At 35.7% G+C, this 21,330-nt stretch overlaps 1 protein-coding gene and 1 long non-coding RNA gene across 6 annotated transcripts in view; one reads left to right on the forward strand and one right to left on the reverse strand.

The window, feature by feature from the left end:
• Positions 1–21,330, forward strand: part of CCDC187 (coiled-coil domain containing 187) — a 107,875-nt gene that overhangs the window by 71,039 nt on the left and 15,506 nt on the right. For 4 of the 5 annotated variants that reach the window (XM_051980338.1, XM_051980341.1, XM_051980340.1 and 1 more), the window contains 8 exons: positions 1,410–1,523; positions 8,489–8,616; positions 8,939–9,018; positions 9,255–9,385; positions 9,970–10,145; positions 13,407–13,485; positions 16,182–16,328; positions 19,911–20,092. In XM_051980338.1, the coding sequence (XP_051836298.1) occupies positions 1,410–1,523; positions 8,489–8,616; positions 8,939–9,018; positions 9,255–9,385; positions 9,970–10,145; positions 13,407–13,485; positions 16,182–16,328; positions 19,911–20,092 (1,037 nt within the window). The remainder of the gene's footprint in view (positions 1–1,409; positions 1,524–8,488; positions 8,617–8,938; positions 9,019–9,254; positions 9,386–9,969; positions 10,146–13,406; positions 13,486–16,181; positions 16,329–19,910; positions 20,093–21,330) is intronic. The other variant, XM_051980339.1, reaches the window with a different exon arrangement.
• Positions 250–14,759, reverse strand: LOC127550988 (uncharacterized). The gene is made up of 3 exons (XR_007950991.1): positions 14,084–14,759; positions 8,904–8,977; positions 250–424 (listed from the first exon to the last, which is right to left on the reverse strand). It is a non-coding gene; the product is annotated as an uncharacterized LOC127550988 (long non-coding RNA).

Consider the following 21,330-nt stretch of genomic DNA (forward strand, 5'->3'; position numbering starts at 1 on the left):
TATGATTTTGTTTCCTAGGAATTTTTCTATATTCCCTCAGACAGCTATTTGCTAATGTAAGGTTATAGATATTTTAGTTTTTAATATAAAAATCATTTTTATAAACTTCTCCTTTGTTAGCCTTTAACATTCTAAAACATCAAAGCCTTAAGTTATGAAAACTATAATTTTATTTCAACAGGTTATAGTTATCTTGAAGCCCCAAGTTCTAGATAAAATGCTGATCTGAGCACAGGGATAATTGTTTTATTTAATCAGTCAATAAAAAAGCTTTTATTAAGGGACTTCTGCATGCTAAGCATCGTGCTTAGACACTGGGAATACAGATTTTTTCTTGACCAATGAAAGAGAACTTGAGGTTCTTATTCTTGAGAATGGCTGGTCTCCCCTCTGAAAAGTATCCCTTCATTCCAGATCTGAATAACTGCAAAATTGGTAAGTTAGTGTAACTGACATCTGCATCCCAGTATTCTCATGGCCTATAAGTTAGAGGTTCAATAATGTTTTTTTCTTTAAAAAAATTTTTTTTCTCCAGTTACATGTAAAAAAAAACAATCTTTTTGGATATTTCCTTATGAATTATGTTGGGAGTGAAAAATCAGAACAAAAGGAAAAACCATGAGAAAAAAAATAGAAGAAATAAAGTGAACATAGCATGTGATGACTTCATTCAGTCCCATAGTTCTCTCTCTAGATGTAGATGAGTTTTCTAGGATTGCCTTGGAAGACTGAACCATTGAGAAGAACCAAATCTGTCATAATTGATCACCACACAATCTTGCTGTTTCTATTAATAATGTATTCTGGTTCTGCTTGTTTCACTCAGCATCAGTTTGTGTAAATCTTTCCAGGACTTCCTAAAATCAGCCTGTTCATCATCTTTAGAGAAAAAAAAAATATTCCATTACTTTCACATACCATAACTTATTCAGCCATTACCCAGTTTATAGTCGTCTACTCATTTTCCAATTATTTGCCATCACAAAAAGGGTTGCTACAAACATTTTTACACTTGTGGGTCCTTTTGTCTTTTTTTTTTCTTTGGGATACAGACTGGCTGGATCAGTGGCACTGGCTGGATCAAAGGGCATGCAGAGTTTTATAGCCCTGTGGACATGGTTCCAAATTGCTTTCCAGAATGGTTGGATCAAATCACAATTCTAGCACAATGCATCCATGTCCCAATTTTCCCAGATCTCCTCCAACATTTATTATTATCTTTTCCTGTCATCTTAACCAAGCTGAGGTAGTACCTCAGAGTTGTTTTAATTTGCATTTTTCTAATCAATAGTGACTTAGAGCAGTTTTTCATATGATTATAGATAGCTTTAATTTCTTCATCTGAAAATTCAGTGATGTTTCATTGAGAGAGATATTTCAAGACTGTTGTGGTTTTCTTCCTCATATAGTTACATCAGATAAAACAGGAAAGAGAGTTAGAAATTCTGAAGCATAGAGCAGAACTGGAAGCTGCAGAAACTCAGAAATCTTTGGATGAATTGGTCCTTAGGAATCATTTGAAGGTGAGTCCTAAGGTAGGCAAAGTATTCCTGTTTCATTATGCCTTTCTAAAGAGGAGGATATACATTGATTACTATCCTTAGTGGAAAGAGACAATTACAAAACTCTTGCTTCTGTTTGCATGTATGCTCTCAAGGTTAATTTTGCTTCAAGTCTCCTTTTTAAGAATTATATGTATATCAAATATTTTCTAAGCCTGTTTTCATAATGTAAAATTCAAGATTTATGAGATTCAAACATACTTCAAATATGCAAATGTGCTTTCATTTATTAATGACTATAGGTAAACTTTTGCTTTAAAATAAAGTTTTGGAAACATATTAACAGATGTTTCAGTTGATGTGCAGCCTCATCAAAGTAGATATTCTTTCCAGTAATGGATATAGTAACACCCCCATGTCTTCTCATCTGATATAACTCATCTGTCCTCCCCTAAATCCTTCACGGGAGTCTACCAACCCAAAGTGTTGCAGTAGCTCCTATAGATCTCTTGAGATTTCATGGATAGCAAAGGAGCATGCAGCCTATCCATTGGTATTCCTCACTCTTTCTATAGGCTACCTTCTTTTCCAATAATATATCTTCCTGATAGCATCTGTCAAAGCCACTTTTCATGTGCTTTGTAGTTCTTTATCTCTTTATTGAAAGAAGGAACGTATGTTCTCTGAGAACAAGATTAGTCATCACATTCCATCTGAGTTCCCTGATTTTTATTGTATTTATTATATATACTATTTTTCTGTCTTTTCTTTCTTTGCTTTGTATCAGTTCATATTAATCTTTCTACATTTCTCTGAATTCCTTATATTTACCATTTATAATAGTGCAATACTTTCTATTATATTCATTTGCCACTATTGATTTATCCATTCCCCATATATGGGCATTTACTTTATTTTCATTTTTTGGTTCTAAATTCCCCAACTTTAATTCTTCAGAGATTGTGATACTTCATGACTCACATGAGTTTTTCTTTTTTCTTTTAAATTAGATTTCTTGATTTTCAAACAAAGTTCTGCCTTTTATCCCTCCAACTTCTGCCATTGAGAAGGCAAGCGGGGAGGGGAGGGGGGTTATTACAAATATGTAATGTATGTACTCAAAACAAATTCTTGTATTGATCATATTCAACATAATGTCAGTGTCTGTACTCTTGAGTTCATCATTTTTCTCCTGGGTCTCAGGCATGCTTCATCATGAGAATTCTAGAAAGATGGTTGGTCATTGTGTTGCTCAGAGTTACCAGGTCTTTCAAATACAACTTTATAATGTTGTTATTATATAAATCGTTCTCTGGTTTTTGCTCACTTTAGTCTATATCAGTTCCTAAGAGTTTTACCAGGTTTCTCCAAAACTATTCTCCTTATCATTTCTTAGAGCACAATAGTATTTCATCACATTCATATGCTGTAACTTGTTCATCTATTCCCTGATCAGAATCTCCTCAGTTTCCAATTTTTTCACCACAACAAAAAGAGTTGCTATAAGTATTTTTGTACATATAAGAGATGTGTTTTTGATAAGAAATTATGGGTTAAGTTGAATAATCTGAGATTTGATACCAGTAATTCAAAGAAAAATATATTCAAGGCCATTCCATATAAATACCATTTAGCACTCATTAAGCATTTCATTGATGATGACACATTCTATCAAGTATCATAAAAAGAAAAGTGCAAAGAATTGGTCCTTTTCCTCTAGCAACTCCTAATGGAAGTCAGCTGTAGGGGTACCTATATAGATCAGCCATAAGGATAGCAGAATAGAAACAATTACACTAATCAAATTGCCCACAATTTGATCAAAAGCTATATAGTTTCCAGATTTTCAGAAAGGAGTTGTCAAACAGTTATGTTTAAAAAACAAAATTTTATCTCTGACTCCCTAGCCTAATGACTATTTGGTTTTCCCCCCTTTTAATCAGATTTTATTCATTGGTCAACAGAACATTTCAGAAACTACTAACATGAAAGTATTTAAATATGTCTGTACATACTAGTCCTTCTTCCCTTTCTCTCTTCCTTGCTTTCCTTCTTATATCCCCCTTCAGTCCATATTTTGGTCTTTCTTTCATATTTCCAGTTTCAGAATTAGAGGCAGCTAGCTGAATAATGTGCTGGGCCTGGAGTCGGAAAAGCTGACTTCAAATGTCAGCTCAGACGCTTATTATCTCTGTTTACCTCAGTTTCCCCAACTGTAAAATGGAGATAGTAACACCTTCTCTCCCAGGGCTGTTTGAGGAACAAATGGTCCCTGCTCTTAAGAAACTCATATTCTAGTAGGGAAGACAACATGCAAAACTATGCAAAAAGATATATATGTATATACGTATATAAAAGATCTATGCAGTATAAATGGGATGTAGTTTCAGAGAGAAGGCATTATCAGTGAGGAGTTATTGGTAGAAAACGGAGAAAGGATTCTTGCAGAAGTTAGGATTTGAAGGAAGCTTGGTAAGCCAGGAGGGAAAGAAGAGGGAGTAGAGCTTTCCAGGTATTTAGGATACCCAATGAAAAGATGTGGGATTGGAAGAGACAGTGTTACATGTGAGGGGTATTGAGAAGGCCAGTGCTTGTTGGTGGAGTTGTGAAATGATCCAACCCTTCTGGAGAGCAATTTGAGACTTTGCCCAAAGGATTCTAAAACTCTGCAGACCCTTTGATCCAGCAGTCTTGCTACTGATTCTGTATCCCAAGGAGATCATAAAAGAGAGAAAAGGACCCACATGTGCAAAAATGTTTGTAGCAGCCCTTTTTGTAGTGGCCAGGAACTGGAAACTGATTCTGTTGGGAAATGAATGAATAAATTATGGTATGTGAATGGAATGGAATATTATTGTTCTATAAGAAATGATGAGCAAGCTGGTTTCAGAAAAGTCTGAAAAGATTTACATGAACTCGTGCTGAGTAAAGGGAGCAGAACCAAGAGAACATTTACACAATAATCGTAAGATTATGTGCTGATCATTTGTTATAGACTCAGTCCTTCTCATTAACGCAGTGATTCAAGGCAATTCTAGTAGACATGGGGTAGAAAATACACATCCAGAAAGAGAACTATAGAGACTGAGTGTGGATCAAAGCATAGCATATTCCACCTTTTTGGTTGGTGGTTTGTTTTTTCTTTCTCATGGTTTTTTCCCTTCTGGTCTGATTTTCCTTTCCCAATATGGCAAATAGAGAAATAGGTTCAAATGGATTGTAACCTATATCAGATTGCTTGCTGTCTTGGGGAGGGAAAGGACAGGAAAATAATTTGGAATACAAGTCTTACAAAAATGAATGTTGAAAACTATCTTTACATGTATTCGGAAAGACAAAATATTATTGAGTAAGGAAAAAAGGCCAGTGCTGCTGTGGATGACCAAGAACATGGAGGGAAGGAAAGTATAAGAATATTAGAAAAGTAGGAAGGGAAAAAGTTATGAAGGGCTTTAAAAGCCAAACAGAATTTTCTATTTGACCCTGGAGAGAATATAGGGGGACCATAGCATTGATGGAGCAAGGAGAATGATGAGCTTTAGGAAAATCACTTTGGCATGAGTGCCAGATGTCAGGAGGAAGGACTAGAGTGAGACACCAGCCAGGAAGAACATCAATCAGAAGCCACAAACTATTGCAATAGTCCAGGCAAGCTTGAGGTGATGAGGCCCTTCATCAGAGTGGCAGCTTGTGTGAATGGAGATGGTCAAGAAATATTGCTAAAAAAGAAATGACAGGACTTACCAAAAGGAGTGGAATAAATGCCAGGGGAGGTCTGACCAGTACATTGAGGTTGTGAGCTTGTGTTAATAGTTCCAGTGATTATGTGATTTAATCCCAAATATCTGCCCTGTGCCCTGCCTTCACTGGGTCCTTATTTTTCAAACATTTTCTTGCCCATTTCTGTAATCATCTTAACTCTGGTATTTTGCTTTTTGTTCCCAGCAGGCTATTTCTCTCTCCTATTTACTTAAAGAAAACAAATTAAATTCTAGATAAAACAAACAGTTCTATTTGCAAAGTAGAAAAAAATAAATGTACATGAAACCTTCAATTGCCATCACATTTTGTTTGCCCTTACTTTCAGGAATATAATGAATTTGACATAAAATTGTCAAAACTGTCATCCTCTTTTGACTTTATCTAAAAGGCTTTTTTGTTTTTGTTTTTTCTGTTGGGCCTTGTCTTCACCACAGTCCCTTTTCCATTCACCTAGTACTATCTGTGAGGCAAGATAGATAGAAAAATAAAAGTCATCAGAGATCAGATAATTTTCTCAAGATTAGACTACATCTTCCAACTGGCTATGATCAGATTTTTAAAATATAGCTTCAGTGCATTTGAAACTACTCGTTTTATATATAGCATTTTCCCAATTATATATTAAGTCAATTAAAAAATAATAGCTTTTTATTTTAAAAATACATGGAAAACTAGTTTTCAACCTTCACTTTTATAAAACTGTGTTCGAAATTTTTCTCCCTGCCTTTTCCCCACCTTCTCCCCTAGACAGCAAGTAATGCAATATATGTTAAACATGTGCAATTCTTCTATACATATTTCTACATTTATCTTGTTGCACAACAAAAATTAGATCAAAAAGGAAAAAAGAGAAAGAAAACAAAATGTTAGCAAACAACAAAGAAGGTGGAAAAACTACATTTAGTCCCGACAGTTTTCTTTCAAAAAAAAAGATGCAGATGGCTCTTTCCATCATAAGTCTATTTAAATTGGCCTGAATCACTTCATTGTTGAAAAGAGCCACATCTATCAGAATTGATCATCACATAGTCTTGTTGCTATGTATAATGTTCTTTTGGTTCTACTCACTTCACTTAACATCAGTCCATGTAAGTCTCTCCAGGCCTTGTAAAATCAATTTTTTACAAAATTTTGAGTTCTAAATTTTTCTCCTTTTCTCTATCCCTTCTCTTCTTCCCAAAATTATAAGCAATTTGATATAGGCTAGATATGGGCAATCATTTAAAACATATTTCCATATTAGTCATATTGTAAAAAAAGAAAGGAAAGAAACAGACCAAAAGGAAAAAAAAACATATAAAAATAAAGTAAAAATAGTATGCTTTGATCTGCAGATCAAATTCTTTATCTTGATATGGATAGCATCTTCCATGTTGAGTCCTTTGTAAATTATCTTGGATCATTATATCACTAAAAAAAGCTAAGTCATTCTTAGTTGATTACGACATAATAGAAATTATATTTTTAAATTATCTAACCATAAAGCATATATACAAAAATATATCGACTAGTCCTTTTTGTTGTAGCAAAGAACTGAAAACAGTGAGTGCCCATCAAATAAGTAAGTGTTTAAAAGATTATTGTTGATATAGAAATATAATTGGAGTTATGAATTGGTCCAAATATTTTAGAAAACAAATTAGAACTGTATCCAAAGAATTATAAAACTGTGCATAGCCTTTGATCTAGGTCTTTCACACTAGTACTGTAATTCAAGGAGATCAAAGTAAATGGGAAAGACCTATTTATAGAAAAATATTTTTTTGTGGTGAAAGAATTGGAAATTGTGGAATGGTTGAGCAAATTGTGGTATATGATTGTGATAGCATATTATTGTACTATAAGAAATAATAAACAGTATGTCCTGAAAAGATCTTAAAGGAGGGAAAGGGATCCACATGTGCAAAAATGTTTGTGGCAGTTCTTTTTGCAGTGGCAAGAAACTGGAAACTGAGTGAATGCCCATCAATTGGAGAATGGTGAATAAGTTATGGTGTGTGAATGTTATGGAATATTATTGTTCTATAAAAAACTATCAGCAGGATGATTTCAGAGAGGCCTGGAGAGACTTACATGATCTGATGCCAAGTGAAATGAGCAGGACCAGAAGATCATCATATACAGCAACAACAAGATTCTATGATGATTAATTCTGATGGACATTGCTTTTTTCAGCAATGAGATAATCGAGGCCAGTTCCAATGATCTTGTGATGAAGAGAGCCATCTACACCCAGAGAGAGGGCTGTGGGAACTGAGTGTGGATCACAACGTAGCATTTTCACTTTTTTTGTTGTTGTTTGCTTGCATTTTATTTTTTTTCTCATTTTTTTCTTTTTTGATTAGATTTTTCTCGTATAGCAAGATAATTGTATAAGTATGTATGCATATATTGGATTTAACATATATATATATATATATATATATTACCATGTTTAACATATATTGGATTACTTGCCATTTAGGAAAGGGGATGGAAGAAAGGTGGGGGAAAAATTGGAATACAAGGTTTTGCGAGGATTAATGTTGAAAAATTATCCATGCATATGTTTCAAATTTTAATAAATTTTTAAAAAGAAAAAAGAAAAAGTGTTTTGGGTTTAAGGCATGCCCCTAGTCTATAAACTTCCAGATATCTTAGGATGTTTCCGTGATCAAAATTTACATTCCTTTGGGCAAAACACCCATAGGTAAGGATATGATATTCTATGTGAACAGAAGGAAGGTGAAAAAAAAGGGAAAAGGAAGGGGAAAAGAAAAATAAAATTGGACAACAGACAAATGAAATCTCCATTATATATATATTTTATGAAAAGCTATGGGTCAAATCAAAGTTTAAATCAATTCAGTGACCAATCTTGATTTCAGATGACTGGTGATGAGTAGAGAATTGGTGGACTATGGTTTGTTATTTCCTTAAGTCAAAGGCTTTGGGCCAGTTACATGAAGAACTCATAAAATGTCATCCTCCTGATTGTTATAAATGCTTATATTCAATGTAGTAGAAAGAGTAATGAATTTAGAAAAAGCTGGATTTAAACCCTCCTCCCGACACTTATCTCTGTAACCTTAAACAACTCACTTAACCCCTTCTCAGTTCTAAAATAAGAATAATAGTAACACTTTCATTTCCTTTATCAAACATTTGTACTAGAGAAATAACTTGTAAATTTTAAAATACACTTATGGCTGCTGTTGTTATTGTTATTATTATTATTACTTCAGCAGTCTTTGCACGGCAGCCACATCCATAGAACTGAACTAGACAATAAAGCAGAGAAATGGAAGATGCCAAAGACCCATGGAGGCCTGGAATCCACAGACTGTCTAACTGGGCTGTCATCTATGGGCAGGTAGGATGGACTCATCAATCCCAAAGCCAGACAAGTGATTTGACCTAAGCAGTGACATATCTCACAGCATTGTGCTGGCATCCACCTTAGTCTGCCTGCATGAAGGACTGACCCTAGCCTGTACTATGTGGGGTGCAGCTAAGCTGGCCCATCAGCAGGAAAATCAGAGTTGTCCCTCTTCTAGGACATGAGTATTCCTGACAGCTTAAGCAGAGGATGTCCCTCTCCAAAACCTAAATGGTATGTGCATACCACATGTGTACTGGGGCAGGATGTCATAAAATTACCTGTGTGCTTTTTATTACTATTTCTGTGTCCCCAGATCATATTCCAGCAGAACCAGTAGTCCAACAGTTTCCACCTGGGAAAGTGAGCCAAGGAGAAATTTATTGGGTTGCACAGGTAGGATTTTTTGAGGCTATCTCGTTGATGTTTATGTTCTTTGGTTACTGTGCCTTCTATAATTATTGAAAGGAGAGCTATTAAATTGATATACATTGTCACAGAATATATAACCAGACTCAAACTTTTACACACACACACACATCCCTTCATGTCCTGAGACTTAACCTCACCTCACCCCTTTTGGTAGAACATTCACTGACACAGGCTTGATTGAACTTTTTTTCTGTCTTAAGATGCTGATAAGGAAAGAAGAAAGCAAGACTGTACCACATCATCCCACTCCACTACATGGTTCTCATCAGCTTTTGGTTATCCAAGTAGCAAGGTATTCTCTAAAGAAGACTCCATGGACAGCAGCAGCCAGGTATGGCTCAGAACCAAATTCCAAATTCTCTTACAGGTTATTAATTCACATCCACTGTCCCAATGCTGTTTATTCCTCTAAGTCTCCTATCCTTCATACTTGAATCTCTTCTCAGAGGCTACACTTAGGAGCCCCTCAACCTTGGATTAATTCTCATAATATCTTACCACCTTCCAAGGCTTGTTGCCTAAACTCTATTTAGTCTCTTCATTTCAAGGGTGAGGTCTCCCATGTCTTTCATACTGAAAGTAAACTAATTTGTCTAGTGGCAAAGGGATAGGCTTTTTACTCTCAGATGATATGGACATTTTGATAGAGGTTTTCTGGAGATCATGAATTCTACCCTAGTTCTCTAATCCATTAGTAATTCTGATGATGGAACAACTTCAGGACAGAGTGTAGAGGAAATATTTGGGATCTTTTGGGACCTTCTAGAAGCACATTTCACATCTCAAAGGGAGATGACTTATTTCTGACAGTATCCTTTTTTTTTTTTTTTTTTTTTTTTTTGGACAGTATCCTTGAGACACTTCTTTTGGCCACTTGAAAAAAAAAATGTAAATCTCTTCTTCCATTGCTTTTAGAAGAATGAAATCTATCGGTCTAGCCTCTTCGACCACTTTAGCCTGAGGATGACTGATCAGTATTTAAAGGAAGAAGAGCTGAGAGCGCAGTACCAGATAGCCCTCCTCAAGCTCCGGGAGAAAGCCCTAGAGGAGAAAGTTATAGCTGAATTGTCATGGCTAGAGCAACAGAAAGCGTGAGCTAATCTTTACTTAAACCTGAGAATATGCTTCCTTGTTTTTCCATCTGTCTGGCTGTTTTAATATGTAATCTAAGAATTTTGGCTCTAGAGGGGATACTAAAGATCATCTGGAATCAGATGATGATTTGCCTCTGCCTAAGCTGTATCATTTATAGAAGATTCAATGAGCAAACTGTCAGAACCACATTTTTAAAGGGAGAAAAATCTGTAATTCAAAAGTATTTTGTACTTCAAGTATAATAATAATGTGTCTGATTTAGCTTTGATGTAGCCTCCAAGCTATATCCCTAGCAATGGGAGTAGACTCCATTGAACTGAGCTAATTTATATTTTCTTGTCTAGTGGGCTTCATGACCCAGGGTATTTGTGAGAAGATTAGATGGAGAAAGAGAGAGAGTTAGCAAGAGTGAATGAGTGTGTGTGTGTGTGTGTGTGTGTGTGTGTGTGTGTGTTTAGCTTAATCAGTGAACAGAGTGTGAGGAGTTAATCTTGTAATGGGAGAAAAAAGGGTTCATCAGTTGCTCAATCAACAAGTATTTAGTAAGTCTTTACTATGTATCAGGCACTGAATTTTAAGTGCTGGTGATAAAAAGAAAGGCAAAAATATAATCCTTGCCCTCATGGAACTCACATTCTTGTGGGAGAAATAATATACAAGTTACTATATGTAAAATGTATATACCCATAGATATAATAATATATATTATAAATGGGAGATAATCTCAAAAGGAAGGCACTAATAGTGGGGAATGAGAGAAACCAAGAAAGCCTTCTTGTAGAAGATGAGATTTGAATTGAATCTTGAAGGAGGTTGGGAGGCAGAGGCGAGGAGGGAGAGCATTCCAGGTGAGGAAGACAGTGTGTACAAGAAAATGCATGATGTTGGAGTGTTGCATGTAAGGAAAGGCTTAGAAAGATGGTATCATTGACTTATAGAGTATGTGGAAGGAAATGCAGTGTAAGAAAACTAGAAAGATAGGAAGAGATAAGGGAGTGAAGGTCTCTAAAAGCCAAATTGAGAACTATTATGGAAGTAATAGGGAGCCAGTTGAGTTGATGGAATGAGAAAAGATGACATGATTGACCTGTGCTTTAGGAAGATCACTTTGACAGATGAATAGAGGGTGGATTAGAATGGAAAGAGATCTGAGATAGAGAGGACAACTCTCAGATTATTGCAATAATTCAGGCAAGAGCTGATAAGGGCAACAGTTGTGTGAATAGAGAGAAGGGGACATATATGAGAAAAGTTACAAAGGTAAAGTTGATAGGACTTGGAAGCAGGTCAGATAGGTGCAGGCAGTGAAAATTAAGAGTTGAGGATGCTATCAAGCCTGGGTGACTGGGAAGATGGTGATACCATTAACAGTAGTAGCAAAGTTTGGAAGAGGGAAAGGTTTTGGCAGAATGACACTGAAGACTAACTTTAGTTTTGAATATGTTGAGTTTGGTATTCCTATGAGAAAAATCCAATTTTGGATATTCAGAAGACAATTGGTGGTAGTGACTAGAAGTCAGGAGAGAAATTAGAGTTTGGAAAAATTGATCTGAGGATCATCTGGTTGGAGATTATAATTGAATCTATGGTAGCTCAAGAGATAATGTAGAAGGTAAAAAGCTAAGAGCCAAGGACAGATATTGAGGGGAAGAACATAGACTCAATAAAGGAGGCTGAGAAGGAGAGATCAGATGTCTAGGAGATCTAGGAAAAGAGCATTGCTGCAGGACGGGGAGAAGAATGTGCATGGGAGACTTGCAGAGGGTTGAAAAGGTTTGGAGTAGTTATTGTGGTAAGTGGAATAATGCCTTGATTTTGGAGGTGGAAAGAGATTACCTTGCTGCCATGAAGCTTCAGATAAAATTACATCACATAAATTTATATTAAATATAGTCAATCCAGTTTAATGCTTTTTTTCAGCACATGAACAGGAGCAATGATAGGGTAAAGCACGAGCATTTCAAGGTCATAGCTTGGTAAGAAGTCACAGTAAATGACAGGAAAATGGGATAAGGGGACTTACATGTAGAAGAGGATAGGATAAAGTTGAACTAATTCTCCAAGGGGTTAAGAAAGGAAAGGGAAGAGAATATTGGCTAGGAAAGAACTAAAGGGTAAAAGGACTAGAAGTCTTGGTGAAGATGAAGAATAGGTGGTGTAATAATAAAGCAGAGAAAAAAATGGAATGATAAAATATGGCGATGGAGAGTATCATCATCTCTATATGAAAGGGAAGGTAGAGTAAAGGAGTAGATCATGGGAAATGAATAGATTGAGGAACAATACAGTTTAGGATGTTTGAAGGGTTTTGAAGGAAAAATATGTATGTTGAATTCCCTGACGTTAAGAACTGACATAAAAGAGACAGACATTAGCCAGGCACTAAATTCATTAAGTATGTTAGGGAGAGAGCTTGGAGTTTGGTGAATAATAGTAACCTGAATCTTAATTAGATAATAAATTTGAATTGAATAAACTTCAAAGGGGGAAGAGTCTAGAACTGGCAGCTGGGAACAAGGAATATATTGACTTCCTCCCCTAAGGAGTCAAGAGATATTAATAAAAGTTCAACTATTCCTGAGTGACCAAGGATTTCATGTCAGAGGAGGTATCCAATGAAAACCAAAAGATAGAAGAAGTTAAAAAGGAAAGATTTAAAATGAAAGCAAATTAGTTAACTCTATAGGATTCCAAAGAGTACCATGAAAGGGGATGGGCAGATGGAATGGGACATAGGGAATTAAGAGTTGAGGGAGAGATTATTATTCCTTGAGAAATGATTCCAGATAATCAATGGCTAAATTATCAAGTCTTTTGGCAGGTTCAGGGTTGGACCTGAGTTTTTGGCTAGGAAACAGAGGTTTCTCTCTTTCTGTGAAGGTCACTGGTCTAAATAAAAATAGATCTTGTGAGCTTATTCTCTTTATATATGTAATCTAATCTAAGCCAACTAGACTAGAGCTAACTAAAATAAATTGAGTCATTTTCAAATTATTCTTTCCAAATTATTCCCAGAGAACTTTTCTTTACTGCTTCCCTGCTTCTGTTGTCTTGGTTCAGTCACGCAGAATCAGAAGTGTTTAAAGTTACTGGAAACAATGCATTCCAGAATATTAATAATTTTAAAATTATCTGTGGCCCATACTAGTGACATGAATAACTGAGGTTTGACATAAGGCTAATGTTTAGAAGCCACTGTTTTTAGAATGACATGTTTAGAATGTTATGATAATCTTTGCAATTCTCACTACTTCTAGGTGTTTGGGGAACAAAAGAGATCACAGCTTAATGACTGAGGAACAGCACCAAATACTAATGGATCTGAAGAAAGAACAGGTAGGCCATCGGCAAGATAATAATACTGTTTCCTCAGAGGTCATCAGGAGCTGGCTCTGAGATTTCAATGCAAAGCTGGAATATCTAACACTTTGTGTTTGCATTAAGCTTCACATGTCAGCATGGTGGAAGATAGCAATAAATAATGCAAAAACAAAGAATGCAACATGGTGCACAGGAAAGAGTTGAGTTTGGATTTAGGACATAAATATGGATCTAGAATCTGCCACTTAGGAGCTGTGTGACTTTGGATAATATCCAAGTTTGGATCAACCACTTCCAAAGTCACTTTTAGGTTCAAATCTATGGCCTATGAAAATTTAGGACAATGATATCCACCCTTTGGACAACCACAAATGCTTATTTTAGATTCTGGTTTCATTGACTAGCTATAGAAAAGGTAAACTGAATTCTATGTCTGTTAGAATTGAAGACCATATCAGTTGTGAAAATAATGTCAAATTTGCCTTAGAAATACTATTTGCAGACAGCTTTGGGTCATACTCACAGCCAAAAACTTTATAAGAATTTTCTTAAGAATTTTAAATGCATAAATCACTAAAGAGTTAGCCAAAGATCTTATCTTTAAATTTCTCACCTTCTCTTCCTTCAGAAGTCTGCTTCTGTCTTCTCTTTGGTGTTCATCCTGTATACTTGCTAAGCTGGGTATTTCTTCCCACTTCCTTGCTTATCAAATTGAGGTTCTCTCTCTCTCTCTCTGGTTCCCAGCCTCACATCTTGTCCTGGCCATGTTCTCCTTGTGTATCTTATCCTCTTGGACCTGAGGGGACAACTGGTTAATCTGGTCTGCTAATTTGTGCTAATGTCAGAGGGCTCCTGGTACACTCTGTCAACTGAATTGCTGGAGCCTTTTGGAGATGACAAGTCTCATTGTTGTTATCTAATCCATTGTGACTCTAATCATGGGAATTTCAGGAGTAGGCAGAGGTAACTACATGGCAGAATGGTGGGGGCTTTAGCTTTCTTGTCTGGCACTGTGTCTATGGCTCTAAGTTTATTTCACCAAAATGAAGAGCCAGCTTTGTGATGCTAAATATGGCTATTTGTCTATGATTACTAATTTTCAATATGGAAAAGATATATAGAATTAATGACACTGGGTGAGAGACAATTAGAGGCTTTCTTTGGACAAAGTGGTTTTTAGATCACTGAGATTCTATTTTAATGTCCTTTGAAAGATTTTTGCTAGGTGACATCTTAGTGATTTGAAAGAAAGAATGTGCTCTTTCTCTTGGGCAGGACCAGATTGCTGATAATAGGTGATATTTGTTCATGGACTTTTATCTAGGAAATCTAAATGCTTTGCAAACATTAATTAAAGTTTATGATGGGTCCTTTTCCTTGCTTGCAGAAGAGTAATTTATTTTTTTGATATTCCATGTTTGAATCTCTGCCCCAGTTCATAAAGCAAGATGAAAAATATGACTATTAGATTCTCAGTAATTGATACATAAATACTATTGGTGGAAAAAAAAAGCAAAATTGTAGTTTCTATCAGCTTGTGGCATAGTCCTATTGGGATAACATATCTTTGCTCGTGGAACTGAAGATGTTTCAAAGAATAACTAAAATGATCATGGGTATGATTTAGTTTTTGATAAGATCTGTGATTTTATCAGTATATGGAGTTCTAGGTTAGAGAAAAATGAAATAATATTCTATAATCTGAAGAAATGCATGCATTTATTATTCATTCAACAACAGTTTTAAAAACCACCTACTATATGTATTAGGGACTAGAAGAAATACCAAAATAATTAAGACATAATCTCTTACTACAGCGCTTATAGGCAGAGAAAGAAATAGGATCAAAATTCATGTTGTGAACAGACTTGCAACCAAATCCAAGAATCATGGGGAAGGTGAGAACCAAGTGGGTAATTTGAGAATAAAATGTGATCCTACTTCAACATATAATAACATTAGATAACTCATTTCAACAGACAATCCTAACCTTTCCCCTATTTTGCTCCCTTATTTCTTCCTTCAGACACAGACCCTGGGGTTATTATCCTTTGTATTATTTATTTCTTTGTTAGAGTATTCCTCCTCTCACTCTCCATCCAATATTCCTTCTTTTTAAAAACTGCATTTAATGCTGTTTTGGTGTTACCAGAGCTAGGACTAATGGTAGAGAAAGTTAAAAGTTGCTTTGGGCATAATACATGGGCAGAACTGTAATGAGAAATGTGTTTGTACTTGATCTTTTTTTTTTTTTCAATGTACATCTTAATTCCAGAAAATTCCCATTCTCTACTATATGGTTATTTTTGCGGCAGATCATGTATATCGTGGAGACCAAATGGGACAATGAATGGATATGGAATTGTCCCCAAAGCTGGGAAGACCTGATTCAAGTGCTGTCTCTGCTGTAAACTGTCTTTGTGACAATAAACAAATCATGCTAGCTTTCAATGTCTCAGACAGTTCTCTAAGAAGATAAGCTAAGTTACAGAGACAGTGCTCACCTGCAGAAGAAACTGCTTAGATAGTGAAATCACAGGTTTAGTCTCTGTCTCTTTGGTCTCTAAAGGCCTGTGGTGGACAGTAATATAAGGGCACAGTTTTTCAGATGTCAGCGTACATGATTTTCACACCTCTCCAAGACACACAAATGCCTCTTCTTGGCTCTGATGAGGACTAATGCCTATTTCATCCTTCTTTATCTTATTCAGGCGGAACTTAAACACCAACAGAACATTTATGAAGTGGCTCATCAGGAGAGAAAATTTTTGTTGACACAACAAAAGGACCTCTCAACAATACAGCAGTCAACAAGCGATCTTCAATCGGAATTTACTGTCCTAGCCAGCAGACACCAGGTGAACTTCCCCTAAAAATGACCACAGGGAGCTGCCTTCTAAGCTTTTCCACTTGTCCTGTATCTGTACGTGGAGAGGGGAAAGGCCTGTATTCCTTACCTATATTCCATCATCTCAAACGATAAGCTCCCAAGGATCAGTTTGGGGCATTCCATTACTACCACTAATGGAGACGCCTCCCTTAATATGACTTAAGGGTTGAGTATGGCCTTCCTGCTGCTGTGATCTAATCATTATAACCTACTGGGTACTCTGCTGTGGCTAGGTCTCTCTGAACTGAAGCTGGACCTGATTACAGACACATTGTCCTCGTTGGGCCCCTACTCAAAGTCTTTCTGGCTTGGCAAGACTTACCGAAGCTTACACTTGGCTAGCAAACCCTTTGTAAACTCTAGGCCACTTTGCCTCCCAATGAGATATTAGAGCAGAACTGCAGCAGGAGCTCTTATTCATAAATATATAAACATAAAAATATATATATATAAAAACACAGAAAAGTTATTTGTTGAAACATTAAATGATATCATTCTTTTTTTTTTTTTAACCATTTTATACCTTCTAGGAAATCATTCTTCTTTGGTATGGAAATATTGCCACAGATAAGGGGAGAATATAATGCTGAATCATTGATTTTGTGTGAGATATTTAGTCTCTAAGCCTGAATGTATGATTTTCTAAATCTCCATTTGAGAGTGCCATATCATTTTATGTATACTGAATTATGTTTGTCATTAGATGGTCAAATGTCCATTTAGAAAGATAGATCTTATGATCTATCTTGGAGTGTATCAGTTTGATTCTACTTTACAGTCATGTCCTTCCTCTCCAAACCTGGCTGATAAGTACCTCTGGAACACAAGAATGGGGAAGGGGAACTAGGTTAGAAAATATAGGTGATTAAATGAAGCTTGCTTCTATTGTAAGGGACAAATCTTTTAAGTTTATGGCCTCTACCCCAGATTTTTCAACAAACTTTTATTAATTACCTAAAACAATTAGCTAGAAGGCACTCTTCTAGGCACTAGGAATGTTAAGACAAATAAGGACAATAGTACTTGCTCTCAATTGGTTAGTAGCATCATTTTAGTTGGCAAAGGATAACACATTCATAGAGCATCGTGTAGGAGACAGCAGTGCACTAAAAGCCAAGAAGCAGGGGATCTAGTCTTGCCTCTATCACTGGATAACTGGATAATTTTTTCCTTTTCTCTGGGCTTCAGTTTCCTTTTCTGTAAAATGATGGGATTGGACTGGGTAAATGACCTTTGATCTTTCAAAAATTGTTTTATTGATACTTTTTATTTTATATCACTTATTTCTTTTTAAAAAGTGAGATTTCAACTAACAAAAATCTATTTTCTCTCCTTTCTGCCTACCTATTAAGGAAAAAAAAGGCTTGTAACAAATATGCATGGCCAAACATAATAAACTCCTGCATTTAGCTATGTCTAAAAAAATTATGTCTCAATTGATTCTCATGAATCAACCAATTTTCTGTTAGGAAGTAGGTAGCATGCTTTATCATAGGTCCTCTGAAATTGCTGTTCCAATGATTTCTAATCTTCTGGTTCTAATGCTTTGTGATTGTTCAAATCTTTTTCTTCTTAATTTGATGATTTCTGTTTTAAAATTACATTTATTTCTTAATATATTCTTCCTCCTTCTACTACCAAGAGAACTGTCCAAGTTTTAAAACGAAAAGAAGGGGAAAATAGGCAAAATAGCCAAATCAGTGGGGCATCCATCTCAATATTATGCAATATTCTATATACCCTAAACCCCCAACTCAGCAATGAATGGTAAAAGATACATTTTCTCTTTGGCCATCCTTCAGCAAGTGTTCCATTTTGTTGTTAACTTTGTTTACATTGTTTTGTGGCAATTGTGCATATTGTTTTTCTGGTTGTGTATTTGCCTCATTTTGCTTAGTTCATATAAGTTTCCCATGCTTCTCTGAATTCTTTATATTCATTATATACAGTGCAGTAAGTAGTACATTGCATTTGTATCCCACAGTTTCTTAAATCATTCCCCAGTTATTAGCCACTGATTTTGTTTCCAGCTTTTGATTACCACAAAAAAGTGCTGTGGTGATTATTTTGGAGAGATATTCAAGATATTCTCTTCTTTCACTTGAGGAATATTTTATGATTCTAAGATTCTGAACCAATATTTCTGTGAGGAACTGAAGGAAATTAATTAATAAAGTTAAGATCAGAGAGGGATCCTTAGAGTAGAAAGTATTCTTGACTTTAAAAGAAAACATCCTTGCTCTAGGAAATAATCCATGAGAAATTAACACTGTGTTAGATTAATCTGCTCCAACAAAAACGCATTTATGCTTGTTTGTATGCATGTGTATGTGTTTAACATATATATATATGCATACATACATATATATACATATTCTTCCTTTGCTGTTGACTTATTTGTCCCTCAGTTCTTTTGCCCTTTCCCCTGTGCAAGTATATAATCTCTTTGCCAATTATGTGCATTTTTATCTTTTTTTGTGTGCTTATTTTTTTAATAGCTTTTTATGTAAAAAGTTATATGCATGGGTAATTTTACAGCATTGACAATTGCCAAACCTTTTGTTCCAATTTTTCCCCTCCTTCCCCTCCCCTAAATGACAGGATGACCAGTAGATGTTAAATATAATAAAGTATAAATTAGGTACATAATAAGTATACATGACCAAACTGTTATTTTGCTGTACAAAAAGAATCGGACTCTGAAATATTGTACAATTAGCCTGTGAAGGAAATTCAAAATGCAGGCAGGCAAAAATAATAGGGATTGGGAATTCAATGTAATGGTTCTTAGTCATCTCCCAGAGTTCTTTTGTAGCTGGTTCAGTTCATTACTGCTCCACTGGAACTGATTCGGTTCATCTCATTGCTGAAGATGGCCAGGTCCATCAGAATTGATCATCATATAGTATTGTTGTTGAAGTATATAATGATCTCCTGGCCCTGCTCGTTTCACTCAGCATCAGTTCATGTAAGTCTCTCCAGGCCTTTCTGAAATCATCCTGCTGGTCATTTCTTACCGAACAATAATATTTCATAATATTCATATACCACAATTTATTCAGCCATTCTCCAATTGATGGGCATCCACTCAGTTTCCAGTTTCTGGCCACTACAAAGAGAGCTGCCATAAACATTCGTGCACATACTGGTCCCTTTCCCTTCTTTATGATCTCTTTGGGATATAAATCCAGTTATCTTTTTTTTTTTAACCTAATAGTGAATTCTGCCTGTTTTCACTGACAAGGATTGAAATGTTAAAGAATGGAGACAATGTAAATCAACACATTCTCATGTTCAATTTTTTTCTTTTTCTTCTGTTTTTTTCTCTCGTAGTTTTTCCCTTTTGTTCTGATTTTTCTCTCCCAACATGATTCATAAATAAACTATGTGTATTTAAAATTAATGTACATGTTATCACCAGAAAACAAAAAAACTGAGGGGCCTATATCATGAGACGTAGATTTTGAACATTGCCAAAGAAAAATTTTGGTTTGCTAATGATGAAAATAAAAAAGATATCATGGAATAATCTGAACTATTTTTTTGGTAGTTTTCTAGTCCCTGGTCAGAAGCCATAGAAATCCAGAAGTCCGAAGATGAGAGAATCTTCAGACTTGAGAGGTTGGTTAGCAGTCCAGAGGGTTTGTTGTCTTCAACATCATCTTACACAGAAAGATCCTCTTCAGTCTTGCCTGACCTTGGGGAAAACCTGAAATGCTATGAGAACACACAGTGAGTGTGATTTGATTTCTTTTGGGGGGTGGTTAAGTAACCTGAACCTTAACATTAAAAATCATTTTTGGTGCACCTGTCTGCATGTGGTGCTGTGCTGTGCTCTACTCTACAGGGATGATTAATCCACTTAACTCTTACCTTCTGGAAACTTAGTGTCAGACTGATCTGCAAAAATAAATGAAACTAAGGCATATGGACAAAGGGATTTCTTAGATATGAAAGTGGAGTCTCCTTAGTATCCATCTTCTCTTTGCGAATATATGGATTTTTGAAATCTTCCTTCTTCAGTCCCTGATACTGTCCCCTAATCCCTACTTGCCTTTGGGATTTAGGAAGCTGGAGTCTGGCATGAAGAATATGGTCTGGTTCAATGAGTACATAAATATTGAGACCAGAATTATATTTCTGTGAAGTCCCAATAAATTGATTGTTTATTTCCTTAAATATAGAGAAGGATAGACACACAGCATTGTATAACATTATCCATTCTTTGAGTTCCCTATAGGAAAGAAATTATTGGCAGTTATGCTGAATTACTCCAGATGACCCCTTTGAATAGCTATTAAATGAGAGTAAGTTGTTTGGCAAAGGTAGGGATTGGCCTTACTATTCATCAAGGAATTTCTTTAAAAACACTGTATAAATCCTAATTTTCCCTTTGAAATGAAAATTGGTTTAATTAAAGTGGATTACTGACCTCTAGGAAAGTGCATCTCCATTTAAAGGGCCTGGCTTCCTTTCAGTGGCTGGCTACCTAAAATGACTTTATAATCTATAAACGTTGTTGCACTCATAAATCATGACCTATTTCCCTACCCTTCAAATATTAATGCTCAATCAATGCAATAGATAATGTGAATGATGATGGAGATGTGACAATTGAAGGAGAGGTATATTGAGAAAGGGAGCTTCACACAGAGCAATGGTCTGCCAAAGCAGATTCAGTGATAAACCACTAGCCACTTACATAAAGTCCTGGGATATTTGGAGCATTATTTATTTTAGGTAAAGGTCAGGGACTATTTAAAAAATCTGTCTGAGTAAAAGGAAGTAATTCCCTATTCCAACAGCCCATGCGTCAGTACTGTACTTTGCTTCCCTATGGGTGCAGTTTTCAAATAAATCTCAGCTTGAAACTGATCTATAATTCATGTTCCTATTGATTACAAGTCATAGGCATCTTTAAAAAGGTTTCTTGGCTGCACTTTTCCTGCTTATTACTGAGAAGGTTGCTT

The sequence above is a fragment of the Antechinus flavipes genome, chromosome 2 (assembly GCF_016432865.1).
Source record: "Antechinus flavipes isolate AdamAnt ecotype Samford, QLD, Australia chromosome 2, AdamAnt_v2, whole genome shotgun sequence".
Taxonomy (NCBI): domain Eukaryota; kingdom Metazoa; phylum Chordata; class Mammalia; order Dasyuromorphia; family Dasyuridae; genus Antechinus; species Antechinus flavipes.